The sequence below is a fragment of the Cottoperca gobio genome, chromosome 10 (assembly GCF_900634415.1).
Source record: "Cottoperca gobio chromosome 10, fCotGob3.1, whole genome shotgun sequence".
NCBI classification, from domain to species: Eukaryota; Metazoa; Chordata; class Actinopteri; order Perciformes; family Bovichtidae; genus Cottoperca; species Cottoperca gobio.
Window position 1 is genome coordinate 23,178,076 of NC_041364.1, and position 19,416 is coordinate 23,197,491.

At 40.1% G+C, this 19,416-nt stretch overlaps 1 protein-coding gene across 1 annotated transcript in view; it reads left to right on the forward strand.

Annotated features, from left to right (window-relative positions):
- Window positions 1-18,691, forward strand: part of LOC115014365 (uncharacterized) — a gene marked incomplete at its 5' end in the record, with an annotated part of 30,396 nt that extends 11,705 nt beyond the window's left edge. The window contains one exon of the mRNA XM_029441150.1: window positions 18,440-18,691. Within this exon, the coding sequence (XP_029297010.1) occupies window positions 18,440-18,691 (252 nt within the window). The remainder of the gene's footprint in view (window positions 1-18,439) is intronic.
- Window positions 18,692-19,416: the final 725 nt, after the last annotated feature.

Consider the following 19,416-nt stretch of genomic DNA (forward strand, 5'->3'; position numbering starts at 1 on the left):
ATATCTTTAATGTTGCAGCTGGTAAAGGTGGGGCTAATTTTAACTTCATATACTACAGCTTAGGTCTTCAACAGGGGGTCCGCCACAGATGTACTGCAGGGGTGTTGCGAAATTGTTTGTAGATAAAGCAAAAAATATATTTGTCCCCACTCCCCTTGCACAGAACTCCTACAGCACCCACCAGTCGCACAGAACTCCGACAGCACCCACCCTTCGTTTGAAGCAGGGGGTCCCTGCTCCATGCTATACCAGTTTGGGGGTCATTGGCCTGAAAAACGTTGAAGACCCCTAGTGTTGAAGGGAAAAAGGTCCTTTCAAGGCCAGAGGTGAAGTCAGGACCCGGGACTTGTAGACGTCGGGATCTTGTAGTGCAGGGGTCGGGAACCTTTTTGGCTGGGAGAGCCATAAAAACAAATAATTTCTTAATGCATTTCCATGAGAGCCATATAGCCTATTTAATAAAATTTAATACAGCTTTATGCATGCATTTTTTAAGTAAGACATACATTTTTAAAGTATAACACTTCTCCCGAGTACTAAAAGCTGTCACGCTTCAGAACAGGGGAGGACCCAAATGCAGGATACCAGCCAAGGTTTAAACAAAGAGGCAAACAAGGTCAGGAAACAAAACTGATGGGGAAAGTCCAGGCAGGGAGTCGAGAGAGGTCGTCAAAACAGGGCTGGAGGATGACGAGGCGGGCGGTGCCGCTCTGGGGGCAGAGCTGTATGCGGGCGGAGCCGCTCTGGAGGATGACGAGGCGGGCGGTGCCGCTCTAGGGGCAGAGCTGGATGCGGGCGGAGCTGCTCTGGAGGACGACGAGGCGGGCGGTGCCGTTCTGGGGGCAGAGCTGGAACCGGGCGGATCAGTTAAATGTGAGCATAGGTTGGTCTTAATGTTTCTCAGATGCGAGAAAGACTGCTCACTTGCATATGTAGAGCCAAACATGGTCAATATGGCAATACTCACACGCTGCATTGTGCGGTATGTGACCGGAAGCTCGTTCCAAGTTTTAAGAATCAGCTGGCTATCAGGTTGAAGTTTTTTCATTTCTGTCCACTTGTGTTCTCTCGCCAGCTCTGCTCGCTGTCGCGCAAGTCTTTCCAACTCTCCATTAAGGGACTTGAACTTTTGAAGAGATTTTGGAAAACCCGGCGTCGGGTTACTGATGGTAACACAAGCTAAACTTCTATAATAAAGTTGTTTTATTTTTTGTTTTGTTCTATTTTATACTCTATATTGTTTTGTACACGAAAAGTATTTTCACACTGAAGCTGAGTTTTAAAGAAGGTCACTGCAAGGTCCTCCAAATGCTTAATTTTGCAACCTGTAAACTGCTGAAATATTCATTCCCACATGTTCCAAAGATTCCTACAAATAGTAAGCCACAGATTTGAAAGCCCTGCAGGCACAAAAGGTGAGCAGAGAGGCGCAGCGGAAGCGTGCTGGGCCCATAACCCAGAGGTCAATGGATCGAAACCATTCCATCAGCAGAATGTCAGTATCCTTTTCAGCCATACTCACATGGACATGTTTTCTGAAGATTAAGCATCCATTATCACAAATGTTGAATTATTTCACTACTGCTGAAGAAGCTGATGGAAACATTGTTGCAGGACCAACTTGTGACAACTCTTTGGCTTCAATGAAACTCCTTTGGCTATCTGGACAATTATTTACACTTATCTTCCAGATTCCTCAAGAGAATTTGTAGAAATAATAGAAAGAAATGTACTTAATATTTGAAACTTAACGTCTTAGAAGATGGGCGAATTTTTCCGAAGATACCTACAAACGACATACCCAAAGTAAATTGAAAGCTGCTCTTCAACCATTTGCACCAGCTGCATGATTTTGGTCTCATTCAAAAGATAACTCTCTTATTGTTCTTGCAAAACAGTGAAGAATCACTCCAAGTGCTTCTGGCACTGAGTAATAGTGGTCTGAATATACTGAATTTGAAGAAAATACACTCCGTCTGAAGTTTGTTGTTGAAAAAGATGTCTGAAGATGGGTATAGCTGGTAGTCCCGAGCTGAAATACACGATAGAAACATAGAACCAAGTGTTATCAAGTTCACCACCAAATTTCAGATAAAAAGGGATAAAAACTTATTTATTAGACAGGTTTGTCTAAGAGTAACACCAGGCGTACACCAACTGTGCAATATGTACATGTACATGTACATATTATAATATTTATTAATAAATATTCTTTATATCTCTATACCCATATTACCCGTTAGTAGTAATCACACAGAGTAAGTGAAGTATAAAGACATTTTTTTTTTAATATTCGTATGTTTTTTTGTATTTTTTTTATAAAAAAATAATAAATATTATTTTGGAAATACATTTTATTTTGAAAAACAAACCATGGGAAGTGACGCATCTAACAAAAGAGGCGCACATTTCCTTTACGATGCGAGCGCCACCAGGACGCTGAGCTGTTCCAGGGTCAGTCTGTAACAAAAGAAGTGGGTGGGCACTTTCTTATCAAGTTGACACTCATTGGCTCATGAAGGTTATAAAATACCCATCGAAGCTCCGATTGGCTCAAATGAAGTATCAATCTTATGCTGAGAGCCCGCGCTAAAACCAGGACGTGTCTGTACCTTGATGAGCGCACAAGATATTAAGTTATGACTGTTTATGATCACACAATGTAAAAATCGATCAGCTGATTTCACAGATTGCAACACCTGTTCATGGACTTTTATCGATGTGACGATGTTCACAGTGGATATCTTTTTCCCGGAAACGAACGTGTGGACCTCTGGCAATGCCTTAAAAGCGTCTTTTTCAAAATATTACTGAAAAGAGGATATTTATGAGGCTTTATAGGTAAGTTGGCTCAAAGTTATGATGTTGATTTTGAGTGTACTTGCTAGTTTGAGGAGCTGATTGTACCGCTGTCCATATTGAAATAGACGAGATTCTAAGCTTTCCAAAAATATAATTATAATTTTTTTTTTGTTCAGAATTCAAAAATGTCCATGTACAGGTACAATAAAACTACTGCTGGGCCCGCCGGCAGGCCCGCACAATCTAATGAAACCCCTTAAACTTCTGAATGATTGTTTCCCAAAGATTCCCATGATTAGATAACCAGAGATTTGCAAGCCTCAGGACTAGAATTGGCAAGCAGAGTTGCACCGCAGAAGCTTCAATGAATCATCTCAATTTATCCACCCCATTTGCCTTCTTCACTTGCTGATTGACGGCAAGACACAATTTCAGGTAGTGTGGCCGAGTGGTCTAAGGCGCTGGATTAAAGGGCCTACGAAATGATAAACATGAATTTCTACTGATGATAGTAAATGCTATTTGTGGTGTAAAATTATGTGTTATTTATGACACAATGATCGCAGTAATTAATAAATCATGATTTAGTACGTCGACCACCGATGTTTACATTGCCGCTACCGGAAACACCCGACGCCGTGTTCTGACGTCACAAGTAGAATACAGTCCACCAGTATACACAGACAGCACGGCAGAAGCGGCAGAAAGCACGACAGCACGGCAGACGTGGCGATGTTTGACTCTGGCTCGGATATTTCGACAGAATCGAGTGACAGTGAGTCGACAATAGACTCGTTGCATCTTCAAGAAGAGGAGTTTATTGAAGAGGATGCCGGTGTTGTGGATTTAGATCATGCAGGCAAGTTTAACGTGGTGGAAACAGAGCAGCTCGAGACACAGTATTCAAGATGGAGACACAGACGGGAGCGAACATGCGCATGATAGTGACGGTGATCCTGGATTTGGTGGAGATCCTGTGCGGCAACAGAACACAGACAGGTATATACATTTGACTATAGTTCATAGAACTTCTCAATATATAGTAAATGCATCATAATAAAACGTAACATTATCCTCGATCGTAAATAGATCACAAGCTATCCTATATCGAGCCAATAGTTTGGTTTCCTTGAATTGATATGAACCCGACTAGTTCTAAATATTCAATTATTTCTCTACTTGGACACATCGACGTCTGTATAGCTTGATAACTTGATTCTTTCCTCAAAGTTTCTGCGGTTGAGGTTCTATCATTGTGTCTGATATCAAACGTCATATATTACGAGGCTGTATATAAAGCATTAGCAATTAGCTAACAAAGAGATCGGAGGACAGCGCTACTGTGAGAGGGTTAGTATATATGTATATATATATATATATATAGACGGTCACTATAGCCTATAGTAGCCGGAACACTTACCAGATGTTCATGGAAGTTACGATGTCGTAACTTGACGAGACTTACGTGAAACGGGTAACAAGTTGTTACTAGGTAGATCTGACCTCCGTACGACCATAACAGGCTTATGAGCTGTTTACGAGCCTGTCGTCAAACACAGGCATATAAATAGTATGAAATTAAGATGACGTTAATATTGGCATTTTTTCTGGATATTGCATATTGTATACATGTCCTTACCATTCTTCCTTTGTACAATTAGGTGTACATTTGAAAACTGTACAATTATGGAAGCAATTGAAGAGCTGCTGCCAAGAAAAGGATGTCATGGGGGAATTCAATGAATATGAGGGACATGGTGCATAACAGATCACCCAGGATTCAAATCAAATTGTCTGGATGTTTGGGAGTTACAGTCAGCCTACCAAAGGTATTGGAAGAGGGACAGACAACAAGCAGATATTCAGCCACGTAATGAGTAAGTTACTTGTGTGCGCAAATGTGTAGAACTCAGAAACTTTGATGTATTTTTGGGAAGTCGAATGGTCACTCTGGCAAAGTTACAGAATACATAGATAAATAAGCAAATAAGGTTGAAGTGATTACCATTGACATGTATTATCTTGTATGTTACAGAATGTATCGCTATGTGGCATACCGCCAGTGAGATTCTGCTGGGGAATACTTAGTAAGAACCACATAATGCCATCATGTGCCATTCAAAAGATCTGTGCTACGTTTCCATCTGACAACTACACGTGGTTCAAGTATCATGCACTTTATTAGTGTCAACAAAAAAACACAATGTCAGTTCAATGATTGGATCTGCTTCTATAGAGCACAATAGCATCCCTCTTGTTTGGTTCTTCCACCGACTGCTTAGTGGATCTGGGACTTCGAAAGGTTCCTCATCAACATTGTCTTGGCACAAAGCATTGAGTCTCGGTCAAGAGTTCAGTAACATACTCTGCAGAAAATATGTTTTATAATCGAGCAATGATATCAAATTAAACAAATATATGAATTATGTACATGCATGTGGTGATTGTATTTTTAACACATCATGTGCAGGTCTACTGTTACTACAACTGTAATGTACAGATGACGTACAGTCTGTATACTTACTGGTGTACACACAGCTTCCTCCCCAGTGTGGATGTCCAATAGATGGTCACTGATCATACAGGTATCCTCAGTTCTGTCAGTGGCTTCATTCACCAATGTTTCAATACCTATGTAATAATAGGGTGATAGTTAAAAGTTAAATAGACTCACGCTTTTAATCAAACTACAGAATAAAATAAGGAAGCCTGTTATAAACATTGAATCTATACTTAATTAAGCTAATGAAGTGTAATTAGCTAAAGTTATTAATACTTCAAACAATAACACACAGATATTGGCTAGGGCCTGGTGTAGATAGATAGATAGATAGATAGATAGATAGATAGATAGATAGATACTTTATTCATCCCGAGGGAAATTTAGGAAACATTTACATTACAGTTTACATTTGTATGTAAACACGTTACATACATTAGACCTAGACCGATTATGGCTTTATGGTTGAAACAATAAATACAGTAACAAGTAGCACGGCTTACCTTTGCTCTCTCCCTTTTGGCGAATGTATTTCGTCTTCTCTTTGGTGGAGGACTCTGCACCGGCGGACGTGTTTGAATCGGCGTGCTGGCTTGTGCTGGCTGGGGTCTCGGCAGTATTGTAGGCACAGCATCTGCGTTCAGTTTTAAATTCTTTTTGAATCTCATTTCCTTGGCGAGCATAGTTTGTTCGAAACACGATCTCTGCCCACAAATCGTCGGTTTTATCGACGCACTGGTATTGTCCATAAACGCGATATTTTATCATCTTTTGGCCACAGAAAGCTAGATTTGGAGACAGCCCCACATCCACAAAACATCGCTTCACAATTATCCTTGGCGATCGATTGTTGTCCGTTCTTTCTCGTAATAATTGACAGCAGTCTTTGCTGGACACTTCAACACAGACTTGTGACGTCATCGCCCGAACATTGCCAAAGTGGATGCTCTCGGCGCAGCAATCGATTGTTGTTAGTGGAAGTCATTTTTATGCTGTTATGATCGTGATTTATTACAAATACATCAAGATTAAAAATATATATACGGCACATTTCACAATAGATATGCAACCTCTATCATATACCAAGCCCAATAACACTGACAAAATATCATTTCGTAGGCCCTTTAAGGCTCCAGTCTCTCAGGAGGTGTGGGTCAAAATCCCACCACTGCCATTTGAATAGTTCAATACATACTCAAGTAGCCATGTTCTAAGAACACTTATTATTCAAAGTAAATGGCTAAAATTGATACCTTAAAGATTCCTGGAGGGAATTGGAAAAATCACTATAAAAAAGGTCTCTGCAAGGTCCTCCAAATGCTTAACTTTGCAACCTGTAAACTGCTGAAATATTCTGAAATTATTTCACTCTCTAGTGCTGAAGTTGACTCCATATATTTTTCACAAGAAGCTGATGGAAACATTGTTGCAGGACCAACTTGTGACATCTCTTTGGTTTCAATGAAACTTGAATCAGCAGGATGTCAGTATCCTTTCCATCTGTAATCACATGGACATTTGTTCGTAAGCTCTTTGCTGGGCCCATCATCCAGTGGTCGATGGCGCAAAACTATCCTCTCCTAATTCTAATCTTCCCCCCCTTTTATTATAGTATCTTTAGGAAGCCTTTGAGGGTTTTTTTCAAACAGCCTCTATTTAACTTCATTGGAATTACTGCCTGGTGCAATGACCAGCAAGGTTTTGATTATTTAGCCGTGACAGTGTGACATATTTTAGTCCGTCAACTGTTTAATCAATTTCCTGGACAATGTGTCCCTACTGTACCTGTTTATCCCCAGAAAAGAATTTACTCAACTACAGTTAATGTTTTTTTAAGTTTTTCATGAGCAAATACATTGAATGTTTGACTTGATGCTATAAACAAAGCAATTGGTAAGCATAAACATGTATTCTTTATCTTGGAAGCAGTTTGACACAATAACCAAAACTCAAGGCACACTTTTTTCGATTTTTCGATCTGTGCATGGAGTTTGCACAGTTGTCATAGTGAATCTGTTGAATGTAATCTGAAAAGTCCTAAAAGTTATTTGGGTAAAATACCATAGCGTCCCAGTAGCTCAACCGGTAGCACAGGCGTCACTTATACACATATATATACTTGCCACAGCGGCCACTGGTTTGAGTCCAACCTGTGGTCATTTACTGTTTATCATTCCCCTTCTCTCTCTCTGCACTTCACTATCATAAAGGCATGAAAAGCCCAAAAATACTTTAAAAAATATATACCATAGTACTGAATGTGAGGCGCAGAATTGTACAATATGGACGCAAAACCTACCGAAGTTTATTAACCGCTACAAACTTACTACACTAAACTTACTACACTATTATCGCTTAAGCTTTCAAGGACATAATGCATGTCCCTTATGTAGCTACTGTATTGTTGGAAATTTTGGAAACTTCCGGCTGCTCTACAGAAACACTCACACACGCATACAACACTGTTTACTTGAACACACACCATCTACTCCTATGGTTTATGCACAATAAACAAATGTGTGCAACCACACACAGGCACATACTCTTGTACAGTGTATGATGATGACTGAATGATAAAGAGATCAATAAACATTCATAAATAAAAACATAGTTACACAGTTGCAAATGGACAAAAATGTTAGTGACTCATATACTGTATGCTTGATGAACTCACATGCTCCGCCTTGCTCCCTTACACACACAGCATGCACGCAACATGTAGATTTACCTCGCCTTTTTTAATGTCACATCTGCCCTCTCCTAAATCCTCCTTGGCCCCCTCTGACTGCCTGACATTGCCATTATAAGGTTGAGATGTTAAAGAGAACCTGCCCTGTTTCTGGAGACAAGGAGAGAAAAGGAAAAGGAGAAAGATGAGTTGACTGATTGATACATGGATGGTGTTGTAGTAAATTTTATTTGGAAACTGCTCCACATTATAAAATGAAATAAAAATAATCTATGTGTTCAGCGTGTTATCTTTTATACATAAATAATCAATATATTTAGCATGTAATCTTATCTACATATATAATAAATTTATTCAGCATGTTAACTTGTATCCATGTCCAGTGGCAAGGTAGAGACTGCGAGCATATAACTGTAGGGGTATATTAGCAGGTTGAAGGGCCTCGAGCATAAACAGTGCAGCCAGGCCCAAGAGAGTCGGGGGTATGTACATCAAAGCAGCATCCAAGCAACCGTATCACCAGAGAGTTATGGGCACGATCAAAACACTAGGGTTACAAGCAGATCTGGCATACCATAAAGAGAACTCATAAATGCTGATGTCAGCAACAACCTGGCCACGAGAGTAAGATCATAGCACATGCGTGACCAACATAAAAGTGCTGAAAAGCAAGTTTTGTAAGAAAAGGGGGTATCCATCCCCATTTTCCCAAAAATAAGGACATGGTATTTTGGCTATATAGTAGCACGTGTATTCAGTCTGTTTCCGGGAAAGATTCAGGTTTATTTTGTTTTTTTGAAGAATAAACTCTATTGCATCATCTCCAGTTAATTATTTTTAGAACCTGTTTTGAGACTTCAGTAAATGGTTGATTGTGCTGAAGAGAGGTCTTTCTCTGGACAATAATTGGGATTCTTTATCTCCGACAATGGTTCGATGAAAATAAGGTGAAAAAGGTGACTGTTTGAGAGTGTCAACACACACACAAAAAAAAAATAACACAAGCGCTCACATTCACCCTCAAGGTGTTTGTGGACATTATGCACATAAAGAAACGCTATATGCATACTAGAGGGATTGATTGATAGAGTGTGTGTGTGCATTTTTAGTGCAGTTTGTGTAACTTGGCATTAGTGTGTGATACATGAGCAGCTATTGTGCATCAGCCTTACAGCTAATATCTCTCTCTCTCTCTCTCTCTCTCTCTCTCTCACACACACACACACATTTTGTGTTTTTTATTGTCCGTCTTTCCTCTCTACCTTCCTCAGCACTCGTTCAAGCTCAGTTCATGCTTCATGAACAAACAAACAAAGCAAATTGCCAACAGTCAAAATGAAAAATGTGAAGATGTATAAAGGGGTGCACTGGTTCAATGGAGAGTTGAGAATCACATGCAATTTGACTAAAGCACTCACATACCTTTTTTTCCCAGTAGGAAGTTCTCTTAAGACCTCTTTAGAAAAAGATTCGGCCGAACAAATTCATCGAAAGAATTTAACAAAACCTAATTTATTTGAATTAAAAAAGCAGAGATCATGAAAACAAAATTTGGAACACTTGTTGTATTTGTACTATGTTATTTATCCTGTACACACAACATCTATTGCACATCTGTTCGTCCTGGGAGAGGGATCTTTCCTCAGTTGCTCTCCCTGAGGTTTCTTCCATTTTTCCCCCTTTAATTATGGGGTTTCTTTTAGGATGTTTTTCCTTGTGCGATGCGAGGGTCTAAGTGTCATATCCTGTACACCAGGGGTATTCAACTAAAATTCTAAGAGGTCCAGTTAGAGAAAATTTCCACGAGCAAAGGTCCGGAGCATCATAATGTCTAACTTGCGTTATGAATTAGTGTGAGATATATTGAAGTAGCCTAGTAGCTGTATCAACGTCTGCATCAACAACTGACTGTCAAATCTAATAAAGAAAGTACAATTTAAAAACATTTCAACAATATTTATTGTCACTTAACATTGAACTATACAGATATATAATACTGTAGATATGTAGGATGTTCTTCTCGGGCTGCATTTAAAAATAAAATTGAGAAAATAAATAAAATAGCTTTTGAAAAATTGTGCATCTTTAAATAAAGTGCTTAATCTTAGAACAATCAAATAAAGTGTAGCAGCAGCTTGAGTTTCCCTTTTTCTTTAACTGTCATAACTAATGTTAGAATAAACACATCTAAACAATTGAACAGTTTAACCCAGGCAAGCACATCCTGGGTTAAACTTTTCTCTGTGGCTGTTGATGCTGACAGGTGGCCTATTTGCTTTATTTTGTCACAAATCAAAATCATATTGGGCTCTGATTGCTTATTTTCTGTGCCCTCAGTTCAGACTTGAGTGGGTATGTTTGGTCAAAAACGTTGTGCTTTGTCTCATAGTGGCGTTTCACATCGCCACTTTTAATGAGCACCACGGTCTCTGAGCATATGAGACGCTGGTTTTGTGCTCTCAGTGGGAAGGATGAACATGAATGAGTCTGTCCATTCTGGGTTGAAAGCTCTGTTGACTTTTCTCTTCTTGGAGAGCGCCATGAGTAGTTATTTTTCTCTCCCTGTCTGCCACTCACTCGTCTCTTCGTCTGTGTTTCTCTCCCTTTCTCAGTCTTCTCTTACTGTATCTCTAACTCGTCTTTCCGCCTGTCACTCGTCTCTCGCCTCTCATCTGTATTCAGAGTCGCAATGTTTCCCACCTGGAATGCACATATTTGATTGGCTGAGTAGCATCACGTGAGATGGCTTAACTCGCATGTCATTGGTCTGTGAGTTTCATGAATCGCTAAACCAGTGCCGTAAAAACGAGAAAAGATGCGCCGGTTAAAATAGAAAAGCCCCGTCAAAATTGAAAATCCCTTAATAATTTATTGATTATAGGTCCGGGTCCGGATAGGTCGGCGTCTGGGTCCGGACTCGGACCGCGGTCCGCCAGTTAGTGACCTCTGCTGTACAGTCTGTAAAGCACACTGAGACAAATGTATAATTTGTGATATTGGGCTATATAAATAAATTTGATTTGACTTATTTTAACATAATCATATGACTATTGAAAATGTTTTGTCAATCTTAAAAGTTACCTGTATCTAACAATTCCACTGTTGGTTGGGTACTTTTTGAACATCAAACATTATAACATAATATTTGATTTCTAACATTATTGCTTAAGAGCACTGACTAATGTGTGTGTGTACTGTTCAAATTCACAACAGTTCAGCAAAAGGGTAGATGGAAAATACTGTACATACTACAGTATGTTCTACTTTTAGAAAAGATTAGCAGCCATATAAACGTAAAACATGACGTATTATACCATATGGGTATACACAAAACGCAAAGTTAAACTAAACTTCATCCTGCTGTAGAAAAGTGTCTCAGTTCTATTGGTTAGAGATGTCATATCCATTTGTCTTTGCCCAATGTTGCCATCCTTCGATCCGCTGATACCCTGGTGTCTCTCTAGAGTTTGTCTATTTGGTCTATGCAGCCACTTTTGTATGTCCGACTCAGCTAAAACACAAAGTGCATGGAGTGCATTTTCAGTTGGTTTCTTAGAAAGGAAAAAAAGTAAGACAAATACACTATTTCCTATGACTGCTCAACAATAAAAGTCCCCCAAAGTATCCCTTAATCATCAAACTTCTTCTGGCTACACCTTGGGTATAACCATTGTCATAGCATGCTAACGTATCGTGTTATACCATGAAGGTTTACTCAAGTGGATGCGTTTCCTTGGAACGACATTGTCCCTGTCTTGCTGTGTTCTTTGTTGAGACCATTACACTGACAACCATTAGGTTTTTTGTTTTATCTGTGGTTCTCATCACATTCTGCCATAAGAATGGAACAATGTTAATGGAACAATGCTCTCCAATCCTTGTGGTGCTTTTATCTCTACAGATTTTACATCAACGCTGCAGAGGCAATTCAGGAAGTTCCAAAACCTCCCAAAGTCACCCACAATGCTACTATACAGTCCCAGTTGGGGAAATTCACACACCTTTCAAAGCCTGCCAAAACACAGGCTACACTTGCTGTAAGCCCTTGGCTGCAATTATACTCAAAGTCACAGCCAACATCAACCTATACAACCATGCAGAATGTCTTCCTTAAAATGATTCGTAGACAAAGGTAAACCCACTTCAAACCTTTCTATGCATAAAAACTGATGCACCCTCCATTATTTGTTATGCACTGCAGTTGATGGAGCAGAAAGCACAGTGTTTCTTTTTCACTGCAATAAGGCCAAGAGTGGATCTGTGGCTCAGCCCCAGTCCATATTTATGATTATCCAACGCAAACTTGATTACAAGCCTGACAGCCTTGTATACCCTGGAAGTGGCTAAGCTATGGTTAGTGTACCGGTAAAAGGAACTACTGCCTCTATCTATACAACCTTAGTTAAGTCCTGCAGTCCAAGTTCACACACTCATCTCACTGAATGTAACCTTTGTAGACACTGTCCACATTAGGCTTCGCACAAGGGTAAAGTGCTTAAGGTTATAGCTACAGACAGTTGCAGTGTAGTATTATAGACATCTCTGAAGTAATACTCAATCATAAATCTTTGAATTATCAGACACCCTCTGTAGACTACACTTCTATAATTCTTTAATCCATCCATGTTGTTCTGGCTGCTCCACCTTCACCATCCAACATTCTTCTCACTCTCCCAGGAAGTGAATGGCAACCAGTGAATTATCTGGTTATTTTCTCCTTCAGACCTGCACACTCTGCCATGAGGAGGAGGAGGGTATCAGGAAGATACAAAGATGGAGGGAAGAAGGGATTGATGGAAAGGGAAAAACCTATTCATTTGAATCATGAACACACTCACATAGTTGTCATCTAGCAAACTAATCCCACCATATTAAAGTCCATGTTAGTGAAGTGTGTGTGTGTTTTTGTATTATTTTGTGTGCAGTAAAATGGTATATGTATGCAGGCCCCCCTATCTTATCCACATTCGCGCTCTCTCACTCGCTCTCTCCCATCCAATACAGCTCAGGCTGATCACATTTCATCACAACACATGAGTTAGGAAGGAAATTACTATCAGTCACTGTGTGTGCATGTGAACCAGGGTGAGAGAGGGGTAGAACTGTGCGTGTGTGTCCACAGGCTTAAGTTGCACAGAACTAAAGTTGCATTGAGGTTGAAAGTAAGGCATGGCAAGTTTATTTATATAGCTACATAAATATATATAGATATTTATTTCAGCAACATGGCAATTTAAAGCGCTTTACATAAAACATTAAAAGCATCAGGACACTTGCATATCATTTTAAAACAGTATGTAAAAAGAAAAATAGAATAAAAAACCAAGACAACACTAAGACAGGTAACACAACTTAGAATAAAAGTAGCAGTGCAGTGTAATGAATTAATAATTATTTGATCATAAAAACGCAGCGGAAAGTATAGAGAAATACATTTATATTTTGAGTACATAAGGCACCATTTCTGAATTTTAAATTTGGTATTTTTAGAACATTTTGTTTTACCAGCTGTAGACAGGGAATTTCTCTTTTGAGTTTGTGCCACAGATATTTTTGACATTAGCATAGGCCTGTACCTCTAGGCTTATTTTCATGTTACACGAACTTTGAATTGCAGAGCTTAATTTACTGAAGATATCTTTAATATGCAGACAATAAAATAACTATACAACACTTATACTGTATATTAACAAGTGAGTCATACATACATTTAAAATGTGAACTTAAGAACACTAACAATACATTATTTTTATTACAAGTATGACTATAACTCTTATCAGGTCAGATCCTGTGCCAGTTGTATGTCTAGAAGGCCCCAATTGTGCAGCTGTTATATTTTAGTACTGCAGTTATACCTATTATAATTCTACAACAATGTACTTCTGGTATTTAGCATTACAACACCAATACATTCATTGATATTCCCAGAGCAGATTATGCAAAAAGTACTTCAAGGTTATGCATAAAGCAGCGGAATCTGAATTGGGGTCATTTATAGGGCTGTCACAATAACCGAAATATTCTGCAATACTGCGCTATTGACAAGCCAATGGCATATGAGAGAGAGAGAGAGAGTTGTTAAGAGTTGAAAAATCTTAAACAACAAAAAAAAAAAAAAACACTGCGCCTCATTGCCGTTCTGCATCTAACGAGGATTTAATTTGTCATCTGCCATCTTTGTTATTTAGAAAGCAACAACATACCTAATCATATCCTAGCAAAAAAGCTTTTTTATACAGCGCTAAAAGGATAAATTAAGTAATACTAATACCGCTAATAACCACATATTGCATTATTGAGTTAATTGATATCACCGCAGGGGAAATTCTTTCACCGCGACAGCCCTGGCCATTTATTGTATTGACAAATTCTAAGGCATTCTCCACAATTTCATACTTGATGAATATTTATTTCTACCTATGTTCACTTCTACACCAGTACACTGCATTTAAGTAGAAAATCACTTGTTACTGTTAACATGGTTCAAGCTTGTCTTCAGTCCCTGAGATCTTTAGCAGCTGTCACGGTGAGGAAAAGGTGAAGACCCAAATGCAGTACACTGGACAAGGTTCTAACAAAAGGAGAGCTTTATTTTATAAAAAGCTAGTAAAAATACAAAGTAACAAATAAAACTGAAAACACAAACCAGGAAGACACGAGGAGCAGCGCACGAGGAGCAGCGCAGGGGCTGACACTTAGATGCCCAACTCACAAGGAACACTGGGACAGACAGGGATATACACACAGACACTAAACGAGGGAACGAGACACAGCTGGGAGAGAAAGGCAAATACACAGGAGGAAACTAATGAAGGGAAAGAGACACACCTGGGAAGAAAGGCAGAAAACAAAAGGGCAGGAAGTAATACCAGAATGACACAAGGGGAAGGGAACATTTCAAAATAAAACAGGAAACAGAAACCAAGATCATAACAGCAGCATCACCAAGGCGTTAAATAGACGAGTTGAGTAGCGCCAAAACTATTAAAAGCCATGTCATTCTCTTCATTCAGCTTCTCCAACACATTCCTCCTGTCAAAAGGAGACCCTCCCCTCGCCTTCGCTCTCTCCCCCTCTCTCTATCTGTCTTTGCCCATTGCACCTCAGCTTTTTAAGATCTCGGGACTCAGAGGATGATTTCATCCTTCACTGGGCCATGAAAGCTCTTTATAAGTACATCGCCACCGTCAGCGCATTAATCGCCTCGTCCATATTGATTTGGCAGTTCTGTTGTGCAAGCCAGCATATGGAAGAGAGGGGGTGAAAGAAAGAAAGGGAGAAAAAGAGGAGGGAATACAGGGCTGCTGGAGGAAGGGAGGAAGGGAGGAAGATCGGGGAAGGAAGTAGAGAGCATCAGGATCTGGTAATTAGACTTCCATAATGAGATGGTTTAAAACTTAGTGAGAGGAATTAAAATATGCATGTGACTTGCAAGTCTTGAATAAAGCAGGCCTCTTACAGCAGAAGAGCATTTTGTGCTGCAGCAAGGTATAAAGTGCAGAAAAATAAAATGCCATGCAGTTGTGTTGTAAAGATAACATTTTAGCAATTCCAGAAATCAGCAAATGCAAATGTAGGTACCATATTATTAATCTTTCACTTATTAGGGTTTCAGTTTTAATATATTCTTGTATCTTAAATCTTTTGAAGGCTGGCATTTATGTTTAGTTCAATAAAAAATGTTTCTCTTGTGAATGATTCTTTTAATAATTGAATCGTGTATTTATTTCAGGACGACCCTTGGCTGTCAACAATAGACGATATCTAGCTAAAGCACTAGAGCCCGTTTTAGGACCAACCCAGTCCACATAAGCTAGGCACATGTTAAGTGTTATATATATATATATGTATATATATATATATATACGTATACAAGCAGAAATTAAAAAACGATAATACAGAGAGAAGTCAGCTGTCCAGAACTCTATGGCCTGCTTATCATCTCTGCTTGAAGTTCGTGGCTCGAGCCATTTCCGGTAACATATGCAGCAGTTTTAAAAAATAAATTAAAATGCTTGAGGTAAAAAGACAATATCTCGGCTTCTGCTGCAACATTTTTTTAAATCCTTTTTTAACTGTCCTTCACAATGTTGAGAGTGCAAAGCTTAATCAGTGCTCTTTTAACCCCCATCCACTCTTTCATTTTCTTTCCCCAACAGTCATCAACGACTGGCCTGGACTTGGCCTGAATGGGTTTAATCACTCTAGCTGGCTAAATCCTTTTTAAATTTGGCGCCACAATTGTAATGTGTCCCAGGGCCAGCCATAAGAGGAGTATAGAGCAACAGAGTGGGATGCTGACATTGAGAAACTGGCAGCTTGCTCGTGACCCCTGACTAAAACAAAAGCCAAAAAGACTAAAGATATTATCGTAGTTTGATGGAGGAGTTTTGAGGGTGCAGCATAACTGTTGATATTAACTACTTTACAAAAAAAAATAAGACTGTGTAGGTGTATTAGCCTTGTAACTGGTCAAAGTTCATGAGCAACTGTTATTGCAACCCAAGATGGTTTTCCCTCTCTCCTTTCATTTGGGGAAGAAAGACGTCTTGTTTAATTATTGCGTATGGTGAATAGGTCATTTCAAGTTACTTTGCGTAAGAAAAAAAAAAAGGAAACATAGGTTTGTTTTCTAAGGGAGACATAATCTTGGGATTGACCTTATTATTTATCGTTATGCTTTGATCTAACAGAAATAAAAAGAGTTTAAAAGAGTAAAAAAAAGAGTAGATGGTGATGGTTGTAAGGAAGGAGCTGGTCTAGCTTGAGATTTCTAAAGCTTTTCTTTTGGGAGTCCTTTTTCATCCCCAAACCTCAAAAAATGTCACTTATGACACTTGTGGAGTTTTACAAGCTGCCAGCCAATGAACTCATCCACTACAACGGCTCTCTTAAAGTCAGTAAAAGCTTAAAAAAGCTTTTCCCTCTAATACTTTAGGATATTTCAACAGGATCACAGTTCATATATTGATTATGAGAAAAGAGGCTCCAACAACACTGGCTCACCATCAAAATGTCCTTTCACTCTAAAACCTTTTATCACATTACCTTTATCGACCAGAATCTGATCACTGGTTGATTATTTATCTAGTAAATCCAACATTTAACAATTACCATATTCTGGGGTAAATAAGCAAACTGGTCGATTCAAATGATCAAAACCATTACAGCACATTTAAGGGAATTTCAGCAAAGCAGAAATAGAAGTTCACAGTGGATACTTGACCCAAACTCTTCCTGTCAAATGTTTCTCAGCTTTAAAATGCAATATTGTTAATCTGCCTCACTGATTTAACAGCAGCTGTCTGAAAATCCATATTTCATGGAGCAGTAGGCTCAGAGATTTAGCTCTATTTTGCTGTGGTGGCATTAAAAAATTGCTGAACTGTTCATTTCTAGTGGAATGAAACTGAATGGAAGTTTTTATATATGGTATTCTTTTACCCTTTATGTGGACATTACAGCTTACATTAATCAACAGACTGTGTTTCCAGGAAAGAGTTTGCGCCATCAAACTCCAATTAAGGATCAATGGAACTGGGGACATAATCATGAATGGCTGAAGCAGCACCAGCAATACGGGACTACTCACTTAAATGCTTCATAAGCAAAAGTCAATCTCAGTGTTGAATGTCATTTTCTTGTATTACTTCAGCCTTGTAAATCAAAATATTTAAAAGCAAGCACTTACACTTATTATATCTAATTATATCAGTTAGTTGTAAAATGTAGTGGTTATTTTCCTTATTTGCTCAGAGGAATAACTCTAGTATAGTATAACTTATATAGTTTGCATCATAAAGGCCCTGTCACACATATCCGTATGACAGAAACGTATAGCAAAGCATACGAAATATCGGCAATAGGTTGATATTAACTAAGGGTAAGTTGTGATCGTTTGAAGGATGCAGATGATACGCCGAACACGCCAGACATAAGGCCATGTCACACAGTTTCGTATGGCAGAAACCTATGCTGGCCTATATGAAAATTAGCTAAGAATTTGTCAGAATCCAAATACGTCCAACTTCTCCACAGCGGTGTTTTAGCTGACGTATACATAACGAATACATAACAAATTTCATAACAAATCAAATCAAATAACAAATCTCCAGCATCAACATGATGCTGGAGTCCATCGAGCGGAGGAGAGTAGCTCTAGCCTGGGTCCAGGTTCGGTGGCAGTGGTTAATGAAAGCGTGGATGGAAGGACAGGAGACCTCTTTCTCCAATGCGGGGAACAGTGGCGGTTGGAACCCGTAGGAACACTGAAATGGGGACAGTCCAGTGGCTGAGCTGACCAGGGTATTGTGGGCATATTCCACCCACAGGAGCTGGTGAGACCAGGCCTAGGGATGTTTGGAAATCATGCACCGAAGTGCTGTCTCCATCTCCTGATTTTTCCGTTCTGTCTGCCCATTTGATTGTGGGTGGAATCCGAAAGATAGGCTGATGGTGGACCCCAGGAGCGAACAAAACTCCCTCCAGAATATGGACGGGAACTGGGGTCCTCGGTCGGAGACCACATCGGTAGGGAGTCCATGGAGTCGAAAGACATGCAGCAGAACCAGTTCCGCAGTCTCCTTGGCCGACGGGAGCTTGGGCAGCGACACGAAGTGGGCCATTTTGCTGAACCGGTCAACTATAGTCAGGATGGTGGTATGACCATTGGACATAGGCAGGCCGGTTACAAAGTCTAGAGAGATGTGGGACCAGGGACGATGGGGCACTGGTAGAGGTAGCAGAAGGCCGGCAGGAGCTTGGTGAGACGGCTTGTGCTGACTACAAATGGGACACGCATTGACAAACCCACGAGTGTCCTCCTCCAGGGTGGTCCACCAGAATCTCCGTAGAAGAACCTCCTTAGTCTGTTGAATCCCAGGGTGGCAGGTGAGCCGGGAACTGTGGGCCCATTGAATGACGTCAGATCTAAGATCCAGGGGAACAAACAGGCGGTCCGGCGGGCAGGAACTAGGACTGGCTGATCTTTCAAGGTGGCTTTAACCCTCTCCTCCACCTCCCAAGTGAGAGAGGAAATCAAGCGGGGTACTGGAAGGATGGGATCCGGCTCGGTGACGTAGTCCTCCCCTTCCACAAACAGACGGGACAGGGCGTCTGGTTTAATGTTGTGGGAACCAGGCCGGTAGAACAGAGAAAAGTTGAACCTGGTGAAGAATAAGGACCACCTGGCCTGCCGGGAGTTCAGTCTCTTGGCTGATTGGATGTACGTCAAATTCTTGTGGTCAGTCCAAACCAGAAAAGGCAGCTTGGTCCCCTCGAGCCAGTGACGCCATTCCTCCGTAATTTCTCTCTGCGGGCGAAAATGTATTAGAGAAGAAGGCACAGGGGTGAAGCTACTGGTCATCGGCCGCCCTCTGCGACAAGATGCCCCCTACCCCTACTTCGGAGGCGTCCACCTCCACCA